At 37.4% G+C, this 22,636-nt stretch overlaps 1 protein-coding gene across 7 annotated transcripts in view; it reads right to left on the reverse strand.

The window, feature by feature from the left end:
* Nucleotides 1-22,636, reverse strand: part of TBC1D4 (TBC1 domain family member 4) — a 215,230-nt gene that overhangs the window by 43,941 nt on the left and 148,653 nt on the right. For 4 of the 7 annotated variants that reach the window (XM_043996155.1, XM_043996154.1, XM_043996153.1 and 1 more), the window contains exons 8-11: nt 21,373-21,492; nt 4,413-4,487; nt 2,794-3,020; nt 667-834 (exon numbers count right to left, since the gene is read on the reverse strand). In XM_043996155.1, coding sequence (XP_043852090.1) covers nt 667-834; nt 2,794-3,020; nt 4,413-4,487; nt 21,373-21,492 — 590 coding nt within the window. The remainder of the gene's footprint in view (nt 1-666; nt 835-2,793; nt 3,021-4,412; nt 4,488-21,372; nt 21,493-22,636) is intronic. The other 3 variants (XM_043996158.1, XM_043996157.1, XM_043996156.1) reach the window with 1 other exon arrangement.

Genomic DNA, 22,636 nt, shown 5'->3' on the forward strand with positions numbered 1-22,636 from the left:
AGTAAACAATTTTTTAAATCCCCCTTTTTAGAATGAAAAAACACCATCAAAACACTCCCCTACCCACTTACCCCATCCATCTTCCCAATTGCTATTTAGAATTGTGGATTCTGGAATCCTATCCACTTAAACATAGAAAATTAAGTCTATGTCAAAGAATATTAGTCATATAATAGTTAATTCCTTGAACCAATAAAAAAAATGACTAACGTGCATCAATCACCTTCCTTAGGCAGAGGTATTTATCAGTAGCTTTCAAACTTTGTTCTAAGGAACTAGGGGATTTCAAGAGGCAGGTCTAGGGATTCATGGAAAGAAGTGGTTATTTAATATTGTCAGCTCCAGTTCTCATTTTACCACCACACCTAATTTAAGGTTTCTGAGATGGGGGGGGCAGATTAAGATAGGGTCCACAGTAGAAAAAAGCATGAAAACTACCGATTTTAAACAATGGTTCTTCATTTTGGTTAATTTTCTATTTTCAAAACTCTCTCGTTAGGATACTAAACCAGAAACAAATCAAATATTTAGAAAAACATTAGAAATTAGCACAAAGCAGAATACATAGATGTCACTCCACAATTTATTAATTTTATTAGCATATCAGTATACCAAAAGCACTCTAGAAATTTTTTTTTCTTTGCCAACAGAGGCTACTGCTCTCACCTTATTTCATTTTCATATTGTGGGGACAGTCTACCTGAACTCTGGTAAAAGCTTTTCAGGAAAGAGGGGGCAGAGAAGGAAGGGGCAGAGAAGGAAGTATGAAGACTTGGAAGACTGGAGGAAGAAGATTTACTCTCCTTGTGAATGCGTCGACCTGATGGAAGAACACTAAGCACAGAAAATACAGTACATTTATTTTAATTTATGGTAAAATAGTTAAGGCTTTTATTCACTAAGAAAAAAATCTTTTAAACAGACTCTTGATAGCAATTATTTATTACGCATTAAAAAATGAAAGTGTGGGACTGGACCGGATAATGAGAAAGTTAACATATCACTCTCTATATGCAATACCTTGTTTCACAATCTAATGTAATGCTTCCTAATTTATGCAGTATTTCTTACATCATGCATTTGCCCTTAAAGTAGTCTAAAAATTTAGGATAAAATGTTGTTTGTTTTAACATGTAAGAGAAGTTTCACGGGAAATAATCACAGGAAACAAATTCCACAAGGAAAAGGTTATCAGTACTTCAAAGGCCTGATTTATTTTAAATAAAATAGTACGGTTTTCTTAAAATAAAAGAACAACATATTTTGGATTTGGAAATCGGTATCTAAGTTTCAGTTTAATGGAACACCAATTTTCATATTCATTGATTTAGTTTTATTCAGCCAAGGTCCCTACAGATGTAGTCCACACAGGATTTGGAAAAAATAAATATGCTAACCTTTACCACATTGCCACAAACAACACCTTCTTACACTAGCTTATCCTCAAAGTGATCCCTTGTTTTCCCGGTTTTTAAAAAGATAGGTTGATAATTATTTTAACTGACACATTTTTTCAAAGTATTTTGTCTGTTTGGGGACTGAAAGAATCCACTTAGTAGGAATGTTCATTTTAAACTCCTGAACTGGGCTTAAGAGACTTCATCCTGAGAAAGAAGAGATTAACTGTCATAGGTAAATAGAAATGTAATTTTTGCTTTACTTTTCATCATAATATCTTTTAAATTAATATTAAAGTAATATCTTTCATATTTTATAAAGATGTTACAAAATCTGAGGCAAAGAGATATCTTTACATGGGAATAAAAGAGGGAGGAGGTTTTACCTTATTTTACTTACTTTCCTGTAATATTCCTTCAAAACATTTTGTGCCATCTTTAGTGGTAATAATTTCTAGAAATTTGAACACTCGTAAAGTTGACAATAATCAATATAAGATTTAACAGTCATCCTCTCTATAGTGCCTACCACATATTGTCTAAGTAACTTCTTACATCTAATATGAAGAGAAAGAATCTGAGTTCTGGGAAACAAATTTTTATTTCAGTTACATAGTGAGAAGAGAAGGACGTATTAAGAATGCACATTATTATACAACCCCAGAACATAATTTTAACACTTATCATGTCATGATAAAGATGACATAATAAAATTAATTTTGAAATACCATGTCAACATAAATTCTTGACAGTGGTTATTTCAAGTTACTATACTTCCTATCAACTATTGTATACATAGTTTTCATTAATCAGGCTTCCTTATTTCATTCTAGAGGAAAATCAAAAATCAAAAGAATCATCTCTTACATATTATTTTGCATTTAACAAAATTATTATCCCAAGTTCAAGGTTAATTTAGTATATGTCTTTATCTTGTCATTTGATTTTATGTGAACAGGAAGTTCTAGTGATTAGTTATTTTAAAACTTGCTGACGTCATTTCTTTGTAGTCATCATCTAGAAGCCATTGAGTAACTTGTGTAAGTCAGCAAATTTCAGTGAAAATAACTCCATGATAACTCCCTTCAATTTTTTCCCTTTATTAAACATAAATAGCTTGCTGATGTATCTTAAACCTCTGCTTGCAGGTTTTCTAGCTGTTAGTTGGGGAATGGTTTCTTCCAAGTAATATGCATAATGCACAAGTCAGAATAACCAATATTATAATACTATTTTTAACACATTGATTAAGCCTATAGAACTCTTATCTCCTCCCTCTACAGAAAATAGGGCATTAACACTGTATGCATTTTAATGTGATAGCATTTCTCTCCCAGCACAACTCTCATTAAAATCAGCACTGCCAAGTCCAATAGGAAGGAAAGTTCAGACTCACCTGCACTGTTCAATGGAACTCTGTCTCAGGAGAGGAGACCGAACACCATGAGATCGCCCATCCTGTAAAGCGATCTTTCTCTTTGTACTTGAGGGGGGATGGCTGAATGTGTGTGCCCGCCTTCGAAACTGAGGGGAGTCCGTGTCCTCTTCAGGGAATGTCTGCCAGGCTGAGTACAGGGGGGAGGCTGGCGGGGTGCCTGGTGGAGAGTCACCTGGTGAACAGTCCTGAGAAGAAATCAAAGGGGAGTGAGGCCTTGCTTTCTCACAGAAAGCATAGCAGGCCTGACCAAATATAGCTCAAAAGAGAAAGGATGTCTCTTCTTCTTCCTGGGCCATGAGCAAATCTCCTTTTTTTTTTTTTAAACTTAAGCCATGCTGCATGCTAATCAGGAGTAGCAAGACCGACTTCTTTTGATAAGCTTGCTCTAGGACAAAAGCATCCGTAAAGACAGACCAAAATGAGAAAGTGGTGATGAGACAAGGTATTCTTTCCTCTGACACTTTGTGGCAATAAAATGCTGTTGCTACTGTACTTCTGACTGTTGGCAGAAAGATGAAAAGAGACCATGACCAAAAGCGGGTGGGGTTTGTGTATATGTGTCTGCTAATTTCCTTGACATATCAGTTGCATATTTCCTGTACTGTCAAAACAACATAACACAGTCTGATTGTCCAGCTTTAGCAGCAGCAGCATCAGGAAAATAAAATAATAAAATCTGTTATGCATCCTTGTCCCCTGGGTAAGCTATTGTCCAACTACATGTTGCCTGAGGTAAACTGAAAAACATGAAAAACAGGAAATAAATGAAAAGTGAGCTATGCTGGTATGTGTCTCATATTGCATGGACAAGCCTAATAAATCTTCCAATTCAGACAGGTACATTGTTTATATGTTACAGAACAGTCACTATATAAATCATGTTTTTTTAGACTCCTAAGACCAATAAGGTTTGGAATAGATTCTTAGTTAGGGAAACTCCAGAAATAAAAAATTTATTAAAACTACTTTTATATGTTTAAAAATAAATTAGTTTGAATGAACTTCAAATTATGACATATATACTTTAAAAGAAATTAACATGAATATGCTTCAATTTTCAGGATCATCAAGAACCAGCAGAAAAAAAACCAAAGGTTTTTCCTAAAAGAAAAATGTGAGTATGAAGTTGCAATTAAGAGAAAAAAAAAGTGAGAGGAGAAAGAGAACAAAAAAATTAGTTCTGGAATACAGCAAAACTGTACTATAACAACAGCTCATTATTATAAGAATTTCTATGTACTAAGGAACAAACTGTATCACCAAGAAGAAAAATTCTACATGGCAATACTTGTTGTAATAGAGCTAATCTATAAAAAGGGGAGATATTTATTGTCCCCAAGTACCAATAGAGTCCAAATGAACTCTTCAAGATCAGTAGTGCATAAAGATGTTACCATCTAGTCAACTTTAAGAATGTTCAATAAAGTTCAGAAATGTAAAACACATACTTAAAATTCAAATAGTAGTATGTATCTTGTGTGTAAGGGGTTAATGCCAAGCAAGTTGTTCACCACTCAAGGGTGCAACGAACGATTAAGTCCTAAGACAGTAGCATTTATTCAGCCTTCATTTGGTACCTTCTCTGAAGCAAGACTGTTGGACCTTTCAAAGCTGTCCATGCTTCCTAGACGGCCTCTCATTCTGTTAGCTCCCTGTGGGAAAACAAGAATTAAATATTTTACTTGGTTCTGTATCTCACGACAGAATCCCACAAGCTAGTTTGGGGGTATTATCTTATGCTGCTCCTGACCTGAGAGCCTTATATCCATATACCATAACAATAATTTTGTGGCGCAAACAATTAGAAATAAAATAGGTATCCATCAATAGGGAAATGTATAAACAAAATGTGTAGGTAAATAAATGTAACACAATATTACTGAGTGGTAAAAAAACCATGAATATGAAGAATTTAGAGAATCATAGGAAGACACAAGCTGATACCAAGAGAAGTAAACGAAAGAAAACAATATACACAATGACTATAACAGTGAATGTTACAGTAAACGGAAAGACCTATAAAAACAAAGCCAGATCCTTGTCACTATAATGACCAAGCACAGACCCAGATGTAGGGAGCTACTGTTTTGGAAGAACATGCCTTTCATCAGAGAGATGTGATGTGCTGACTGGCTTTGCTAAGCTACTTTTCATGCTTTCATTTATCTTGAGATTTGTTCAAAAGAGATGGCTCAATCTTAAGGGGAAGAGAAGGATCATATTAACAAATGAATGTGATTTAACAGGAAAAAACATCTATGATATTTTTTTATTATTGAAACTGGTGCAGGGGATAGAACGCTGGGATTAGAGTCAGGAAGTCCTGAGTTCAAAGCTGGCTTCAGACACTTACTAACTGTTTGACTTGTAAAGAATTAATTGTTATTTGAGGTTTTTATGTCTCCGCATGCACAGGCTTGGGGCTCCGCAAACCGCATGGTGCTCCACCCACTGGTTGTAGCCATTGCCAGGGCTCTGGCACCTCAAGTCATCACCACTCGCCCACACCTACATGGGCCTGGCAAAATTATAATGATTGGAAGCCTAGTGAGGGCAGTCATGTGACTGTCAGAGCAGCCATCCCATTGGATGGGACTGTGTGGGGTGTTTTCTAGGTTTGGGGGAGGAGAATTGGGCATTCTAGCTGGACACTAGAACTACAGGAGGTCTGCTGCGTATTTTCAGCTGATTCCTGGGCGGTGGTATTTTTCAGGTATTATAATTTCCCTTTCCCCATTTTTATTTCCTTTCCCTTGATCCTACTGATCCTGTTTGTGTTGTTGTTTTTTTTAATTCATTCTTGTTAAAATAAATCTTGTTCTGTTTTGAGGGAGGCTGCCGGTTTCCTTCCTTGCCCCAGTATTGCAGCAAGCCGCTTAGCTAGCACACCTCAATTAAAAATTGGTCCCCACAGACTCTAAGTAATTTGTTTGACCTCTGTCTGCCTCAGTTTCCTCAACTGTAAAGTAGGGATCATAATAGTACCCACCTTACAGGGTTGTTGTGAGGATCAAATGAGATATTTATGAAGTTTTTAGCACAGTGCTTGGTACATAGTAGGCACTTAATAAATGCTTGTTCTCTTCCTCAACCCTATTTTATAGATGAGGAAACAAGGAGTTATGGAATTTAAATTACTTCCCCAACTGGGGCTAAAACCTAGGTTCCCTATTTCCAAAATTTCAATATTCTTGCTATTATACCATACTATCTATATATAAGAAGAAAGTAAGAAGACAACAGAAGAAATATGACTTTTGCTTTTTCTCAGACACAACAAATATAGATAAGGACAAATAAGAATATCCCAAAAAGTTATTTTAGACCGGTTCAACTCCTTTATACTCTGTGGGCTGTAACATGGCAAAAAGCAGAGAACAAAGTTCCAAGCCCCTGGATAAATGTATGAATGATTTCTTTTCATTCACCAAACCTACACCACGCAAGCACTATGTTAGAACCTTAGCATTTGGAGTTATAGGGATTCTTAGGAATTATACACCCTACACCTAATCATATAGGGAAACTGAGGCCCAAAGAGGTTAAGTAATCTTGTCCAAGGTCACACAGGTGGGTCACATGGGTATTAAGTAGCAAGGGCTCTTATCTATTACTTCCACTCCTAGATTTATGCTTTGGGGTCTTTGGACATCATAGTTTGTTGAGAAGGCAAAGTAAAGGATAAAGGACACAGATAAAGAGCCTGGCTCACCCACAGTTACCTTAAGATTGGTCTCATAGTGATAGAGGCCTGCTCTTTGGACCTGGGTTGGGCTGTGAGAAACTTTCTCAGAGCCCAGAAGCTCATCCCTTACACATTAGCTCATAATGGGCCTCCTGTCAAAACAATGAACAAAGGTGCTATTCATTTAGTTTGTACTTGTCTAAATTTCTAATTAAACTCCACTCTCCCAGGACAGTCTCCAGACTACAAAGCATGCTATAAGCACAGTTAACAGATTAATACTAATTGAGGGCATTTTGTTCAATACTTCATTTAGTGAGATGCTTCTTAAACTGCACAAGTTTATCCTGGAGAAGAAAAGACATCGTGGGGACAAAGACAGCTTTCTTCAAGTGTTGGAAGGGTGGTCCTGGAGGAGAGATCAGATTTGTTCTGTGTGGCCCCCAAGGACAGAACCAGGAAAATGGACAGAAGATTAATCATTTAGGCTTGATGTCTGATAAAACTTCCTAATGCTTAGAACTGCCTCCAGAGGTGGTGAGGTGTCATTCTTCAAAGTATGGATGACTACTTACCAGTTATGTTATAGGGGAGTGCCTTTCATTTATGGTTTGGACTAGATGGCTACTAAGATTCCTTCCAACTTGGACATTCTGTAATTCTTCCTATAAAGTTTCAGAAGAGCAGACTTGGGTGTGATATAAGGAAAAACATCCTAACAATTAGCATTGCTCCAAAGCGGGATGAGCTTCCTCCAGATTCAGCTAATCCTTAACCAACGGCATCTCCAAAGCTGAACAGTCACTTCTTTTGGATGTTGTAGAGGAGATTCTTATTAAGTTAGGGTTAGAAGAGATGAGATATGTGATATCCATTCTAACTCTAAGGTTCTGCCATTTTAGTATTTCAAGGAATTAAAGTAGGAATGAGAGCCAGTAATATGGGCCTGGAATCAGGACGATGAGTTCAAATCTGTCCTTAGATAATTGTTAGCTTTGTCACCGTAGGCAAGTCATTTAACCTTTGTCTCTGCCTCAGCTTCCTCATTTGAAAATGAGGCTAACAATACTACCTACCTCACAGGGTTGTTCTGAGGACCAAATGGTTAATAAGTGTAAAGAGACTTACAAAGCTTAACATACTATATAAATGCTAGCTGTTATTAGCGAGTCTCCATAAAGAGGGTGGCTGAAACAATCTACAATGAAAAATTAAAAGCTGCAAAAACTGGAAATGTAAAAAATAGAAGTGAGAATGATTTAGGAAATAGAAGAAAAATTTTTACAAGTATATACTTGTAACATTTATAGTTTTGGCGAGGAAGAAGAGAAGAGGATCCTGGACTTGTGATTTTATCAGTGTAGAGGATTCCCAGTATTCCTCATGTAACATACTGTCTCCCATTTCCATGTCTTTGCACTAGCTGTCCCCCATGCCTGGAATACTAATATTCCCCATCTCCATTAGCTCCCTTGGCTTCTTTCAAGATTCAACTCAAATTCTACCTTCTGCAAAAGGTCTTTCCTGATGCTCCCAGTGGGTGGTGCCATCCCCTCTGAAATTACTTTTGATCTACTCTGTCTAAATATTGTATATACCTACTTATATGTATGTTGTCTCATTAAAAGGTAAGCTCCTTGTGGGCTTATGTCTAGTGCTTAGTACAATGCCTCGGACATACTTAGAAAAACGCTTACAGATCAGCAAACTTTGGGAACTGAGAATCTTAGAGAGTGCCTAGAACATTGAACTGTTAAGTGACATCCGCAGGATCACATAACTAATGGGTTTCAGAGGCAGGACTTTAACTAGGTCTTTCTATCTCAGGGGCAGCTAGGTGGCACAATGCGTAGACTGCCAGGCCAGGAGTTAGACTCATCTTCCTGAGTTCAAATTTGGTTTCAGACACTTATTAGTTGTGGGGCCCTGCGAAAGTCACTTAACCCTGTTTGCCTCAATTTCTTCATCTGTAAAATGAGCTGGAGAAGGAAATGGCAAACCCCTCCAGTATTTTTGCCAAGAAAACCCCAAATGGGGTCAAAAAGAGTTGGACACAACTGAAAATGACAATAACAACAACAACTTTCCATCTCTAAAGCTGCTTTTCTCACAAATACATAGGTATCAAATACAAATGTGTTTTACATATATATATATATATATATATATATATACACACACACACACAAACACACACACACACACATACACACATATGTGTGTATAGTCAAAAAGAGTAGAGTTATGGTTTGCTCCAAGAGAATAAAAGTTTCCTCCAATGAACTCTAAATAATCAAATGTCTAAGTTCCCCAACCACATACCCCGCCCCCCCCGCCCCCCCTTGGATGTTTGGAGGGAAGGAAGAGAAGGAAGTAAACGTTTATTAAACGCCTATGGTACTGTGTGCTTTTATTATGTGCCAGGTACTGTGCTAAGTGCTTTATGAATATTATCTAATTTTATCCCCCTCAACAATCCTCAGAGGTAGGTACTATTACTGTCTTCATTTGGCAGTTGATTAAACTGAGGCAGACAGAGATTAAATGATTTGCTCAGAGTCACACAGCTAGTAAGTATATGAGTCTTCATTTGAACTCAGGTCTTCCTGACTCTAGGCCCAATGCTCTATCCACTATATAAGAATACTTAATTTGAAAGAAAATTTAAAATTATAAGCTCTTACTTCTCAACATAAGCAAGGAATAGGTATATAGGAAATTATAGGTTAAATTTTCCCAAATTTTTTAGTCATAGGTATAATTATAGTCCCCACAACACAATGAGCCAACAATAGGGAGATGAACCCAAGACATCAGACAATTAGATCCGTGACACTAAGGATAGCAGGTTAATAGTAACTCAACTGAATCATAATTATATAACATTTTGAAGATTTATAAAGCACTTTTCTCACAATAACCTTATGAGGAAGGTGTTTGAAATATTATCATTTCAGGAACAACAGGAGAATAGGCAAAAAATATAACACTTACCAGATTCTGGGTAAGTAGTCCTAACTAGGAAATTCTCAGCAGTCTACCTACCTTGCTTTATTGGCCAAAAAGAAAATCCCTATCCCCAGTACTAAAATGGGACCTTGAATTTGTTTTAAAAAAAAATCTATTAATTCTAGATCTTTGTGAAATATGTGCTTAGGATTCATAACATTACATACATATTAGCTTAATGTATCTTTAGAAAGCTGAAATTCCAGAAATGATTTACTTTTTTTGGGGGGGGGGGGCAGGGCAATGAGGGTTAAGTGACTTGCCCAGGGTCACACAGCTAGTAAGTGTCAAGTGTTTGAGGCCGGATTTGAACTCAGGTCCTCCTGAATCCAGGGCCAGTGCTTTATCCACTGCACCACCTAGCTGCCCCAATGATTTACTTTTGTACATAAAAAAAGAAAACCTGAGGTATCAAAATATGATAGCCTAAATAAAGTACCTGAATGAATGGTATGCCAGTCAGATATGTATCCACTTCTCCTATTGTGTATATAGTCTTCTGTGTAAGTAAAAGGGAAAATTTATTGGTTTGGGTTTTTTTTTTTTTAAACCTTGCATACCTGGCCAGGATTTCTATTTTTTTTCCTGAGTCAACAATATAGTACTTTAGTTAAAAACACAAGGATTATACTGCAATAAATGTAAACAGAAGCAGAGCACATGAGAAATATCTTTCTTCCAATATACTTTGCCCTGGAAAGGTCCTTACTAGAACACTAGAAAATATCCAGGTTTACAACTAGAAAAAGTATCAATGAACCTGAATGGGATTCAAAGATGAGCCATGAAGTTAAATAATGGCTAGGCAAATAAAACTTTGATGGAAAGCTCAAGAGAAGGAAAAGAGGACAATCTAATAACAGTTTTCAAATATATGAAAAGCTTTTAATACAGGAAAATGGGGACTATTTATTAAATTAAAATGAAATTATAACCAAATTAAAACCAAAAATATGTAAGCTTATGTTGGAATTTTAAAAAACACTATTCCTCAAGGTTAACCATCAACTGTTTTAGATTATTTAAGTGCTATCCTATCTGAAGGAAAGGGGATGGATTAGATAAATGAATTCCACAGCATAACAATGAGTTCTCTTCAGTCTTTTATTACCAAAGACATTATTATTATCCCCAATTTACAGATGTGGAAAGTGAATTTCGGAAGAATTGAGTGACTTGTTCAAAGTCATATCAAGTAAGGGCCATGATCAGAGTCTAAATTTGCCTCCTGACTGCTCATACACTGGGTAGTACAGTATACAGAGTAATGGGCCTTGAGTCAGGGAGATGAGTTCAAATCCAGCCTCAGACACATTTACTAACTGTGAGACCCTAGGCAAGTCATTGGACCTCTATCTACCTAATTTTCCTCAACTGTAAAATGGGAATAATAGTGCCTCCCTTTCAGGGTGGTTCTTGTAAGGATCAAGTGAGATATTATTTGAAAAGTGCTTAGAATAGTGCCTAGCACATAGTAGACATTTAATAAATGCTTATTTTCTTCCTTCCTTCTTTTGTTCATTCATTACTTCTTTCCTTCTAAACAATATAATACAAAATTACCACTGCTAGAGAGAAAAAGCCTCAAAGAGCTTGCTTTACTAACAGTGGCTTGTCATAGTCATAGTTTTTCATATAATAAAAGACAGAACATTTATTTTACAATTCTAGTCTGACCTGCCAAGGAGACTATGTGTTTTAAGCAGGTGAAGCCAAATGTTATACTGAAAAAAAGACATAATTGAAAACCAGCTTCTCTTGTTAGACCCTTCCAAGGATTTTTTTTCTTTTTCTTTCTTTTCTGTTTTTTTGTTTGTTTGTTTTTCAAGGCAATGAGGGTTAAGTGACTTGCCCAGGGTCACAGAGCTAGTAAGTGTCAAGCATCTGAGGCTGGATTTGAACTCAGGTCCTCCTGAATCCAGGGCTGGTGCCTTATCCACTTCTCCACCTAGCTGCCCCCAGGCCCTTACTTTGAAATATGCTTATAGCTGGATAGCTGGCATTATCAATACTTCCCTTTGGACTAATTTTGAATTACTAATGAGCTTCTCTACAAATTTAACAGCAATCCTACTTCACAAACAACTGTAGTTAGCTACACAAAATATCCTGACATCTAAAAATAGTAGTGATTGTGAGCCAAACCATATGACTAGAAATGTCAGCCTTATACTAACTACACAACCCAGAGAAAAGAAACGGGCAAGTCTGGATACGCAACAACAACAACAAAAACACACTTTCACTAAATAACCCAGAATATTACACAAACTATTTCCAAATGACAAAAAATAAGCTTATTCTTTTTTTTTTTTTGCATGGTGTAAGACCTTGTTAGGTCTCACAATCTGAAATGCAAAGTCTACAGTGCACCACCTTGACCAAAACAAATCTGCTGCTCTACTACTAGGGATGGCTTACAGGCTATGTCAGTCTTTCCAGTGCAGGCATGAGAACTTGGTGGGGTAGAGAGGAAGGATTTCAAATCACCTTGAACATTAAATAAGAAAGATGTCAAACTATCAAAGGGGCATAGGATACTGGAACTACAAAGGATCTCAGGGTTTCTAATCATCTCCCTCTCTGTAAAAGAAGTGGGTTGAGGGGCAGCTGGGTGGCGCAGTGGATAGAGCACCGGCCCTGGAGTCAGGAGTACCTGAGTTCAAATCCAGCCTCAGACACTTAACATTTACTAGCTGTGTGACCCTGGGCAAGTCACTTCACCCCAATTGCCTCACCAAAAAAAAAAAACAAAACAAAACAAAAAAAAGAAGTGGGTTGAACAAGGTGACCTCCAAAGTCTCTTCCAGTTCCTTGATCCTATGACCCTAATCAAATCCTCAACTGAAACATAAAATTACTCTACAACACCCCAGGATAAGTAGCTGTCTAGCCTTAATGCACCATATACCAATAGAAGGAATTATTACCTACAAGTGGAATTCATGTTTTTACAGCATTGTTTTCTCCATAGTTCATTAAACTAGGATCTTTGAACATAAAGAGGCCCAGTGAATCTGACTTAGTCATTATAATTATAATTATATAATATATAATTGTAAAATGTTGTGGTGACCAATTCTTTACAATGTTATATTATAATAACATAATATTATATTAAATTATATGATACAATATGTTATATATTATTCTGTTATGCCATAACATTCTATAATAGTATAGTAATGTGTAATGATTGTATATTTATATATAATTAATAATATTTCTTATTAATATATTATTATGTGTATCATATTGGTGTATATAATATATAACTGCATAATATAAAATTATGTGGTATTTTATTATATAATTATAATTACAATTAGTTAAAAATATAATATATGAGGATAGATTAGACAGATGTCTTTATAGTATACTGAAAAAAACTTAGCAGGCAATTTCTTTTTGTTAAAATACAGATTTCTTGATATGAAGATAATAACAAGTTCCACGTATGGTAATAAGGAATTAATACACCTTCAAATCATTAAATATTTGATGCTTTGGGGGTTTTTTTGGAAGAACAGTATAGTATGAGCACAAACACACACACTCACAATTTCCTGTACTAGCATTAGGGAGTTCCACAGGTTACTGAGAAATGAAGATCATTGGTATTAGATGAGAGCACCTCACTTTTATTCAAATATCATTTGCTTCATTCCATTTTAAAGACCCTACTTCATATGCCAGCAATTGCCACAAAAGACCTGTAGTTGTACTGAAGAAAAAATGATTCTTTCATTTATATTTTATCAGAGGATTCTTGGGTTATTTATTTACAAAATAATTTAATATCTCAATCTTTCCAATTCACAGAACTAGGATTAATTAAAAGGCATTATTAAATACCTTCTATGCACCAGACTGTGTTAAATGTTGGATATACAAACACAAAAGCCAGATGGTCCCTACCCTCAAACAGCTTACCTTTTTTTTTTTTTTGCACGGCAATGGGGGTTAAGTGACTTGCCCAGGGTCACACAGCCAGTAAGGGTCAAGTGTCCGAGGCCGGATTTGAACTCAGGTACTTCTGAATTCAGGGCCGGTGCTTTATCCACTGTGCTATTTAGCTTCCCCCAACAGCTTACCTTTTACTGGGGGTAGGGATAGGGGGAGGGGGGAGAGGAGGTGGAATACATCTTCACAGATCAGTAAATACAAAATATATTCAAAATAAAAGTGAAGTAATTGGGGTCAGGGAAATAACTAGAAAAAATTTAAAAATGGTGGGATGTTGACTTTGGCATATTTTATTTTGCAAATTTTTTAATTTATTGATAAGCTTTCCTCATTTTTTCTTTAAAAAAAATTGTCCTTGTTTGTCCTTTATTCTCAAAGAGGACAATGACATTGGGAGGTGATGTCATGACTTGTGGTGAATTGGATTTAAGTGAGGGAGAGCTCTGCAGTCACCAGCCTCACTCTCTTATCCAGGGTCACCTGGGTCCAATAGCAAGATATATATCAGCACAACTGTAAATGTTCACACATTCACCATTGAACTCCCTTGGAGGGTTAAGCTCTAAAACTAATCTTCAAGACTCACAGACTAATGTTAATGTCTAGAAAGCACTTTGAACACCAGCCCCTCCCCCCCAAAATAAAGAAAAACAATGGCTACAAAATTATATCAGAAATTTTTCCCTTAATTTTCTATTATACAAATATGCAAAATTCCTAAAGCTAACTAGTTTCCTACTGTAGGACATAGTTTCTTTTTTTTTCCAAATGTGTTTGTATTATTTATTAATGTTAAAAATCGTGGCTCAACTATAGCTATTTTAGATATTATAAATACATTAAGTGACTATTTCTTTTTTTTTATGTATAAGGTATTTTATTTTTTCCATTACATGTAAAGATAGTTCTCAACTTTTGTTTATACAAACTTTACAATTTCAGATTTTTCTCCCTCCCTCCCCTCCCTCCCCCCTCCCCTAGACAGCAGGTAATCTGATATAGGTTATATCTATATATCTCTATACATATACATATAGATATATATATATACACACACATATATATATACACATAATAACATTAATCCTATTTCTGCATTAATCCTGTTACAAGAGAAAAAATCAGAGCAGTGATGCAAAACCTCAAAATAGAAAGAAAAAAAACAACAGCACCTAAAACAAAAGAAATAGTATGGTTCAATCAGCATCTATACTCCAGGACATAGTTTCTATTATAATCTCTTACAAATCTGTATCATATGCTGTCTGATGCTTACTATTATTTTAAATACTTTAATTGGTTAAGAAACTACCAATTCATAATATCATTCTGTACCCCTGTATATGCAAAAATCTATCTTTAAAGTGGTAAAAGGCATTTATGCATTATATTAAACCCTTACTGCTGTGCCTGTTTGGAGAATAACCAGAAGAGGCATCCTCACAAAATATAATGAAGTATATAATATTATTCTTTTTTAAAGCATTATATTGTGGAATCAAAACACTTGCAAACTGACATCACTCTTTCTACCCTTACCATCTACTGTAGATATGAAACATGTTTGTATCTACAGTTTTCAAAACCATTATTTTACACAATCATAATTTATACCTTCCCAGAATATATATGATATACATCAACTGTACTGTATTCTTCATGAACTTAGTTCCTGCGACATTTTTATTGTTGAGTTGTTTTTCAGTCATATCCAACTCTTTGTGCCTCCATTTGGGGTTTTCTTGGGAAAGATATTGGAGCTCTAGCCCAGGCACAGATAGGGAAACTGAGGCAAACAGGATTAAGTGACTTGAACAGTTACCCAGCTAATAAGTGTCTGAAGCCAAATTTGAACTCAGATCTTCCTGACTCCAGGCCTGGTGCTCTATCCATGGCACCACCACGTTACTTATATGAAATGCAGTTATCCTTTCCATATTGAAGGGATTAAGAGGGGCACCCCTGTGATCTGGAAAATATTCATAAAATTTTTTCACCTCCCCTTTGTACCAGAGAAGAAATCTGAATATTTTTCTTTTTCTTTTGTAGGATATTTGCAGTACCTTATTGTAAAATTTGGGTTAAGTATTTGGCTATATGCTCTGTGTCATCTGCTGGCCTTTATGTGTTGTCTGGGGCTTCTGCAAAACTCCCAAAAAATTCCCATTCAATTACTTATGCTGACTCACGATAGGTCAAAAGTACAATGGGGAAGGTCACAATGTGGAAGGGATAACTGTAGTTGGTAAATACAGCAATGATTTGCTCTCATCTCTGAATCTCACTCAGAAAAGTCTTAAACTATTTATGCAGAGGAGTCTTTAATCTCTCTCATAATCTGCAATGTCACAGCACCAACAAATCTGCTGAACACTTTCCACCAACCTAGATGGCCATAGGCATCTCACACTCAAGAGCCCATGACAGAACACATTATCTTTCCTCCAAAAGCCAGGGTTTTTAACCTTTTTAGTGTTTCAGACCTCTCCTCCCCCACCCTTTGGCAATCTGGTGGAACCAAATACTCCTTCTCAGAATAACATTTTTAAATGCATAGAACTATAAAGGCAACCAATTTTGCTGAAATAGTTACATATATTTTTTATTTTTACTTTTTAAAGTTCACAGACCCCAACTTAGTAACTCTTGGTCTTAACTTACTTTTTTTGCAAAAACAGACACCACAGTTCCAATCGCTTCAAAATTCAAAACCTCACTAGTTTCAAAACCTCAGGGTAAACTTTCACTATCTTCACTCTCACTCATCCTGCTCCCGTATACAAATGCCTCTGAGGTTCTTCTAGTTCTAAATCTTTACATCTCTCATATCTGCCCTCATTTCTCCACTCATAATAGCTACCACTTAGCTCATACTTTCTTCATTTAAGTGATTCTGAACTCCCAGTTGTCACTGTACAAAATGCCGTTCCCTACTACCTGATCCCTTACTCATTCCCTTCAAACTACCTTCCAAATGCCCCACTTGAGATTTACTTACTCATTTTACTGTGCTCTCTGAAATGCTTGTTCTGTAGTTAACAAGCTTGCTTTCATCTTAAATCTTTCCTTTTTCACTCTTTCCATCTTCTAGAGATCTGGCTCCCTCCTGCATCCCTGGCCATCCTTTCCAATGTTAGCTTCAGTTTCACTCCTGCCCTCCCCTCCACTCACTGATTACAGTGGGACAGTTGAAATATTCCTTGTTTCCAGTTGCTGCTTCTAGTACATATTTATTTCTTCCATCAAGATTCCAGTAGCTGTTTTCTTGAAACCCTAGGAAATGTTTCTTCTTCAATGAGTTCAATAACTGGCTGATGTTATTTTTCTCCTCTCCATCTCCTGTACTCATACTAGGAGACTTCATCATACATATTGATACTCCCTCAAATACCCTAAATTCCTAGTTCCTCAATGTACTCATTTTCTACTCCTCCATTCCTCCATAACTACACACAAATGGTCATGCACAAAATCTTGCCATCACTCATAAGCGTTGTACTTTCATGTTCATTATCCCTAAAATTCCTTTATATAATCATAGTCTTATATTCTTCCATTTTCCCCTCTACCTTGTGACTCATTATCATTGTAATCTCCAATCCTTCATCCCTTGGTTTTTTCCCCCAGGCCATCAACTCGCATTGGCTACACTTTCTTCCTTTATCTAACACAATGTCTTAGGGAATAGTAGTAGTAGTAGGCTTCCAACAGTCACGGATGACCATGGATCAACGCCTTGAAGAGCCACAGGCCACAGTGTGGCTGTGTACTCTGATACGGGAGCCGCAGCTCCTGCCACAACGAGGACATTGGAAAACTGCGTTCTCTGTTGCCCATCAGTTCCTTCGTCTCATTCGTTTTTCTTCCTCCAGAGCTTGGAGGCCCATCTCAGCTGCGTGCAAGCTGCTCCTGAGTACTGAACTCCAATGGGCGTGGTCCTTGGCCATCTCCTCCTAGCTGCAGATGTCTATTCCCAGAGCCCTCAAGTCTTGCTTGCATACATCTCTGTAGCGAAACTGGGGGCGTCCAGCAGGTCTTTGGCCTGGGGCTAACTCGCCATAGAGTAGGTCTTTAGGAATGCACCCATCTTGCATGTGGTGCACATGACTGAACCAGTGCAGCTGTCTTTGTTTCAGTAGCGTGTAGATGCTCGGAAGTTGCGTGTGTTGGAGCACTTCTGTGTTGGTGATCCTATCTGACCAGGATATGCCAAGGATGCGCCAAAGGCAGCACATGTGGAAGCTGTTAAGCTTCTTCTGTTGTCTAGTGTTTGTAGTCCATGTTTTGCTGCCATACAGTAAGGTACTCAGGACGCATGCTCTATAGATGGCAAATTTGGTTCATCTTGTCAGTTCACTGTTTGCCCAGACACGCTTGGCAAGCTTAGCCATGGTTGAAGTAGCTTTCCCAATCCTCTGATTAATCTCAGAATCAAGTGACAAATTGTCACTGACAATAGAACCAAGATACAAGAATTGGCTTATGACATCCAACTGGCAGCTACCGATGTGTATCAATGGAAGTGACACAGCACTCTGACACATGACTTTTGTCTTTTTAAGATTAATGAAGTCCTTCCCTGTACTACAGGAGTTGGACAATGTATCCACACTTGAGGGACTTGAGAACGCAATTAGCTCCCTAAGATGTGGAAAAGTTCCTGGTGCAGATGGTATCACAGCTGAATTGATCAAATGCTCTAAAAACGTTCTCTTAAAACCCCTGCATGAATTGTTGTACCTGTGTTGGAAAGAAGGTGAAATGTCACAGGATATGCGTGATGCCCATATAATTACTCTTCATAAGAACAGTGGAGACAGGAGTGACTGTAACAACTACAGAGGAATTTCACTTCTCAGCATCATTGGGAAGATGTTTGCCAAGGTCATCTTGCTTAGACTGTGTAAACTTGCCGACCATGTTTACCCCGAATCACAATGAGGCTTTCAAGCAGGGAGGTCAACTATTGATATGATTTTCTCGCTTTGCCAACTGCAAGAAAAGTGCAGAAAACAAAGAAAACCCCTCTTCATTGCCTTCATAGACCTGACCAAAGCATTTGATAAGGTTAACAGAGAAGGTCTTTTCGAAATTCTCTCGAGAATTGGTTGCCCTCCTAAACTCCATAGCCTGATTCACTCCTTTCATTGCAACATCCAGGGTGTCGTACAGTTCGAAGGCAACACCTCTGAAGCACTCAGCATAAACAGTGGAGTCAAGCAACGACGCGTGCTAGCTCCCACACTGTTTGGAATTTTCTTCTCCATGCTGTTACGCCATGCTTTTGGTTCGTCAACTGATGGCATCTATCTGCATTCCCGGTCAGACGGAGGCTTATTCAATGTTTCACGTCTGAGATCCAAAACCAGAGTGAGAGGTAGCACCCTTAGAGACCTGCTTTTCACCAATGATGCTGCACTTGCCTGTCACTCAGAGCGTGAATTGCAGACCTTGATGGATCACTTCTCCCAAGCTTGCACGGACTTTGGTCTTAGGAAACAATTCAAATAATATACTATCCTCTACACTCAAGTACTTTTCCTCACCCCCTTATTATATCACTGATTATACCTAAAAAAATTATATCCTTGGATTATTCTCATTGTTCATATTCCTCTGCTGCTGAGCAGAGTCGGAAAATACCATAAAACCATAATAGGAACAGCTAGGTAGCACAGTGGATAAAGCAATGGCCCTGGATTCAGAAGGACCTGAGTTCAAATCCAAACTCAGACACTTGACACTTGCTAGCTGTGTGACCCTGGGCAAGTCACTTAACCCTCATTGCCCCAGAAAAAAAAAACAAAAACAAAAACACACCATAATGTCTGGGTCCACTACAAATTCATGTCACTAAAACATACCCTAATTAATTGCATACCTTTTTATCTCTCCTCAAACTCCATACTGCACTCTCAGTTGAGAATCTTGTCATAATCTTAGCAAAAAAACAAAAGTTATTCACCAAAAGCTTGTCTGCTCCTCCTCATCTTCTATCGCCCAGATGACTTTACCTCTGCCTCTCTTCTTCACTCCACACACAGATTTGGCCCTACTCCTCCTCCAGACAAATCCCTATCAATGTGCCCTTGATCCCATTTCATCTCACTGTCTCCAGCAGATTTGCTCTTTGTTATCCCCACATTAATCTTCAATATCTTCCTTCCCTACAAACATGCCCATGTCTATGCAACCTTAAAAAACCTTCACTTGTCTGACCATCCCTGCCAGCTATCATGCTATATTTCTCCTCTCTTTCATATCAAAACTTTTGGGAAAAGCCATCCACAATCAGTACCTTCACTTCCTCTCTTTTCACTCTCTTCTAAACATTGTGCAATCTAGCTTCTGAACTTATTCAAATGATACTGCTCTTTCCAAAGTTACCAATGATCTTTTAATTGCCAAATCTAATGGCATTTTCTTAAGCCTCATCTTTCTTGACCTCTCTGCAAACTTTTACCCTGTAAGTCACTTTCTTCTCATAAATACCCCCTAAATTTATTTGACTGCTCTCCAATAGTTCCTTTCCCACTTGTTTGACCACTCTTCCTCAGTCTTCTTGGCTGGATCTTCCTTCAGTCAAGCCAAGGCTCTCTACTTGGTCACCTTCTTTCTCCTTCCCCAAGGTTCATTTGTAATCCTAGGTATTTTATTTTATGCATTCGAAAACATTACCGTGAGAAAGGGTCCATGGACCTCACCAGACTGGCATGCCACAAAAAGGTTAAGATCTTTTGCTCTATACTTTCTCACCTGGTGCTCTCATCAGCTTCTGTGGCTTCAAATATCTTCTCTATGCTAATGATTCTCAGATTCAGATATCCAGCCCCAACCACTCTCCTGACTTCCAGTTTCCCATCATCATCTGCCTCTTATAAATCTCAAACTGGATGTCCCATAGACATCTCAAACTCAATGTGTCCAAAACAAAAGTCATTATCTTTCTTCCTCAAACCCTCCCCTCTTCCTAACTTTCCTATTATTGTGAATGACACCACCATTCTCCTAGTTATTCAGACATGAAACTTGGATGTCATCTTTTGACTGCTCACTAGCATTCACCCCACATTCCCAATCTGCTGCCATGTCTTATTTCTACCTTTATAACATGTCTGATATAGCTTCCCTTCTCTCCACTCACACAACTACCACCTGAGTATGGGCCCTTCAGCACATTATAAGTGTTGGCTAATTGATTTGATACCCTGAGAAGGCTTTGTAGGTTGTTTGACATGAGTTAAATCTACAATGATCATTTTATTGCATTCTTGAAAGACACTCTAACTCTATTATTAATATTAAAGTATAAGCAATATTCTAATAAATTTATTTCCCGCAATATAGACTTCTTCAGTTTCAAGATTTTACTTTAGATCCAAGACAAGTACAAATTCCATAACAATTTTATGTAGAATACACTGATTCTTTTTTTTTTTGGCGGGGCAATGGGGGTCAAGTGACTTGCCCAGGGTCACACAGCTAGGAAGTGTCAAGTGTCTGAGGCTGGATTTGAACTCAGGAGCTCCTGAATCCAGGGCCGGTGCTTTATCCACTGCGCCACCTAGCTGCCCCCTGAATACACTGATTCTTGAAGCATTAAAATTTCAATATCCTATTTCCACTTTCCACTTTTCTATGTATGTGTCTCTACTATTCAAACTCTACAAATAATTCAAGTACAAGAATGACATAATAACACCATATATAAAAGATCATGTTTGCAATTTTCTTTAGAGTTCACTTAAATAAAGGTATTAATTTTGATGATGACAAGTTAAGAGTCTGTTAGCCTATTTATAAGAAGATGAAAGTGTGCATTGATTTACAGTCAATATTACATGGAAAAGTACTTAACTCTAGCTTGTAAAACTTACCCTTGAGAAGATATTTTCCAGAGAGCTGGTCAAGGATCTCTTAGCTTTGTTTTTCAAAATGTCAAGTTTGAATCTGCCACTGCTACCCACATTTTCAGGAACTGTATTATTAGAAAGAGTCTGTAAAAGAACAAAGATGAATTTTAATTCTGAAACAGAATCATAGAAACAGGGACCTCTAGTCTTGGGGCAGGTAGGTGGCGCAGTGGATAAAGCACCGGCCCTGGATTCAGGACGACCTGAGTTCAAACCTGGCCTCATACACTTGACACTTACTAGCTGTGTGACCCTGGGCAAGTCACTTAACCCTCATTGCCCTGCAAAAAAAAGAAGAAAATCTCTAGTCTTGACCTCCCTCAACAACCCCCCATCCTAAATCAAGACACTAAAGTCTGAAGTGGTGAAGCAACCAGTACCAGGTAATTTGACAAGGTAAGGGAGAACTGGGCTTAGAGGTTAGTGTTCTAACTCCTAACACAATGTTCTTTTCACTGTAACATTTAATCATGCTTGCCTTCTTCCTTCTCTTGGGTTATTGTACATCTTAGGCACCCTAAGAATCCTACTGTACCTAAATAAAGGGTACATGTCAGTGGTTCTAATTGTATAGAAGTGGCATATAAAGAACACAACTTTCAGGTGTTAAGAGCAAATATAAAGAAGGAATTAAGATAAAAAGTGCAAGTCTTTATGGTGCATTTCTTCCAGAGGTAATAAGAAGTGATTAAATTTTGATAGGCTGAGAGTCACTGATATTGTTTTGATTACCACTATAATCTGACTTTTTATAAGCTGTATGGTTTTATGTGAAGCAGGCCGAGGAAAACAGCAGCAAGACATTCAAAGGGACAAAGTACCAGAGAATAAGTGGACCTACATTCTTTATCTAAAGGTTCTTGCATAGCTGCACCAAAAGCACACAGGTAAAGCGTTTATCAGCCAGTTAACTTGTACATGGGCAGGTTTCTTAATCTTTCTATGCCTAGGTTTCCTTATCTGTAAACTCTTTAAAATGAAGGTATTAGATTTAATGCCTCAGTTTCCTCACCCACAAAAAGAAGGGATGGGACATGATGACCTCTATCTATACTACAACAGAACACCAGCTATGTGCAAGACACAGTCAGTCCTCAATGGGCCCGTCTTTAACTGTTGTGACTTCAAGATTTCACGTGATTTTATTCATTTCCACTTTCATGTTGGTAACTGCACACATTCTAGGCTATGTGTGGTAGAGAAAACAAAGAGAGGCCCAATGAGTATA

This window comes from Dromiciops gliroides, chromosome 3 (genome assembly GCF_019393635.1).
Source record: "Dromiciops gliroides isolate mDroGli1 chromosome 3, mDroGli1.pri, whole genome shotgun sequence".
Lineage (NCBI taxonomy): Eukaryota > Metazoa > Chordata > Mammalia > Microbiotheria > Microbiotheriidae > Dromiciops > Dromiciops gliroides.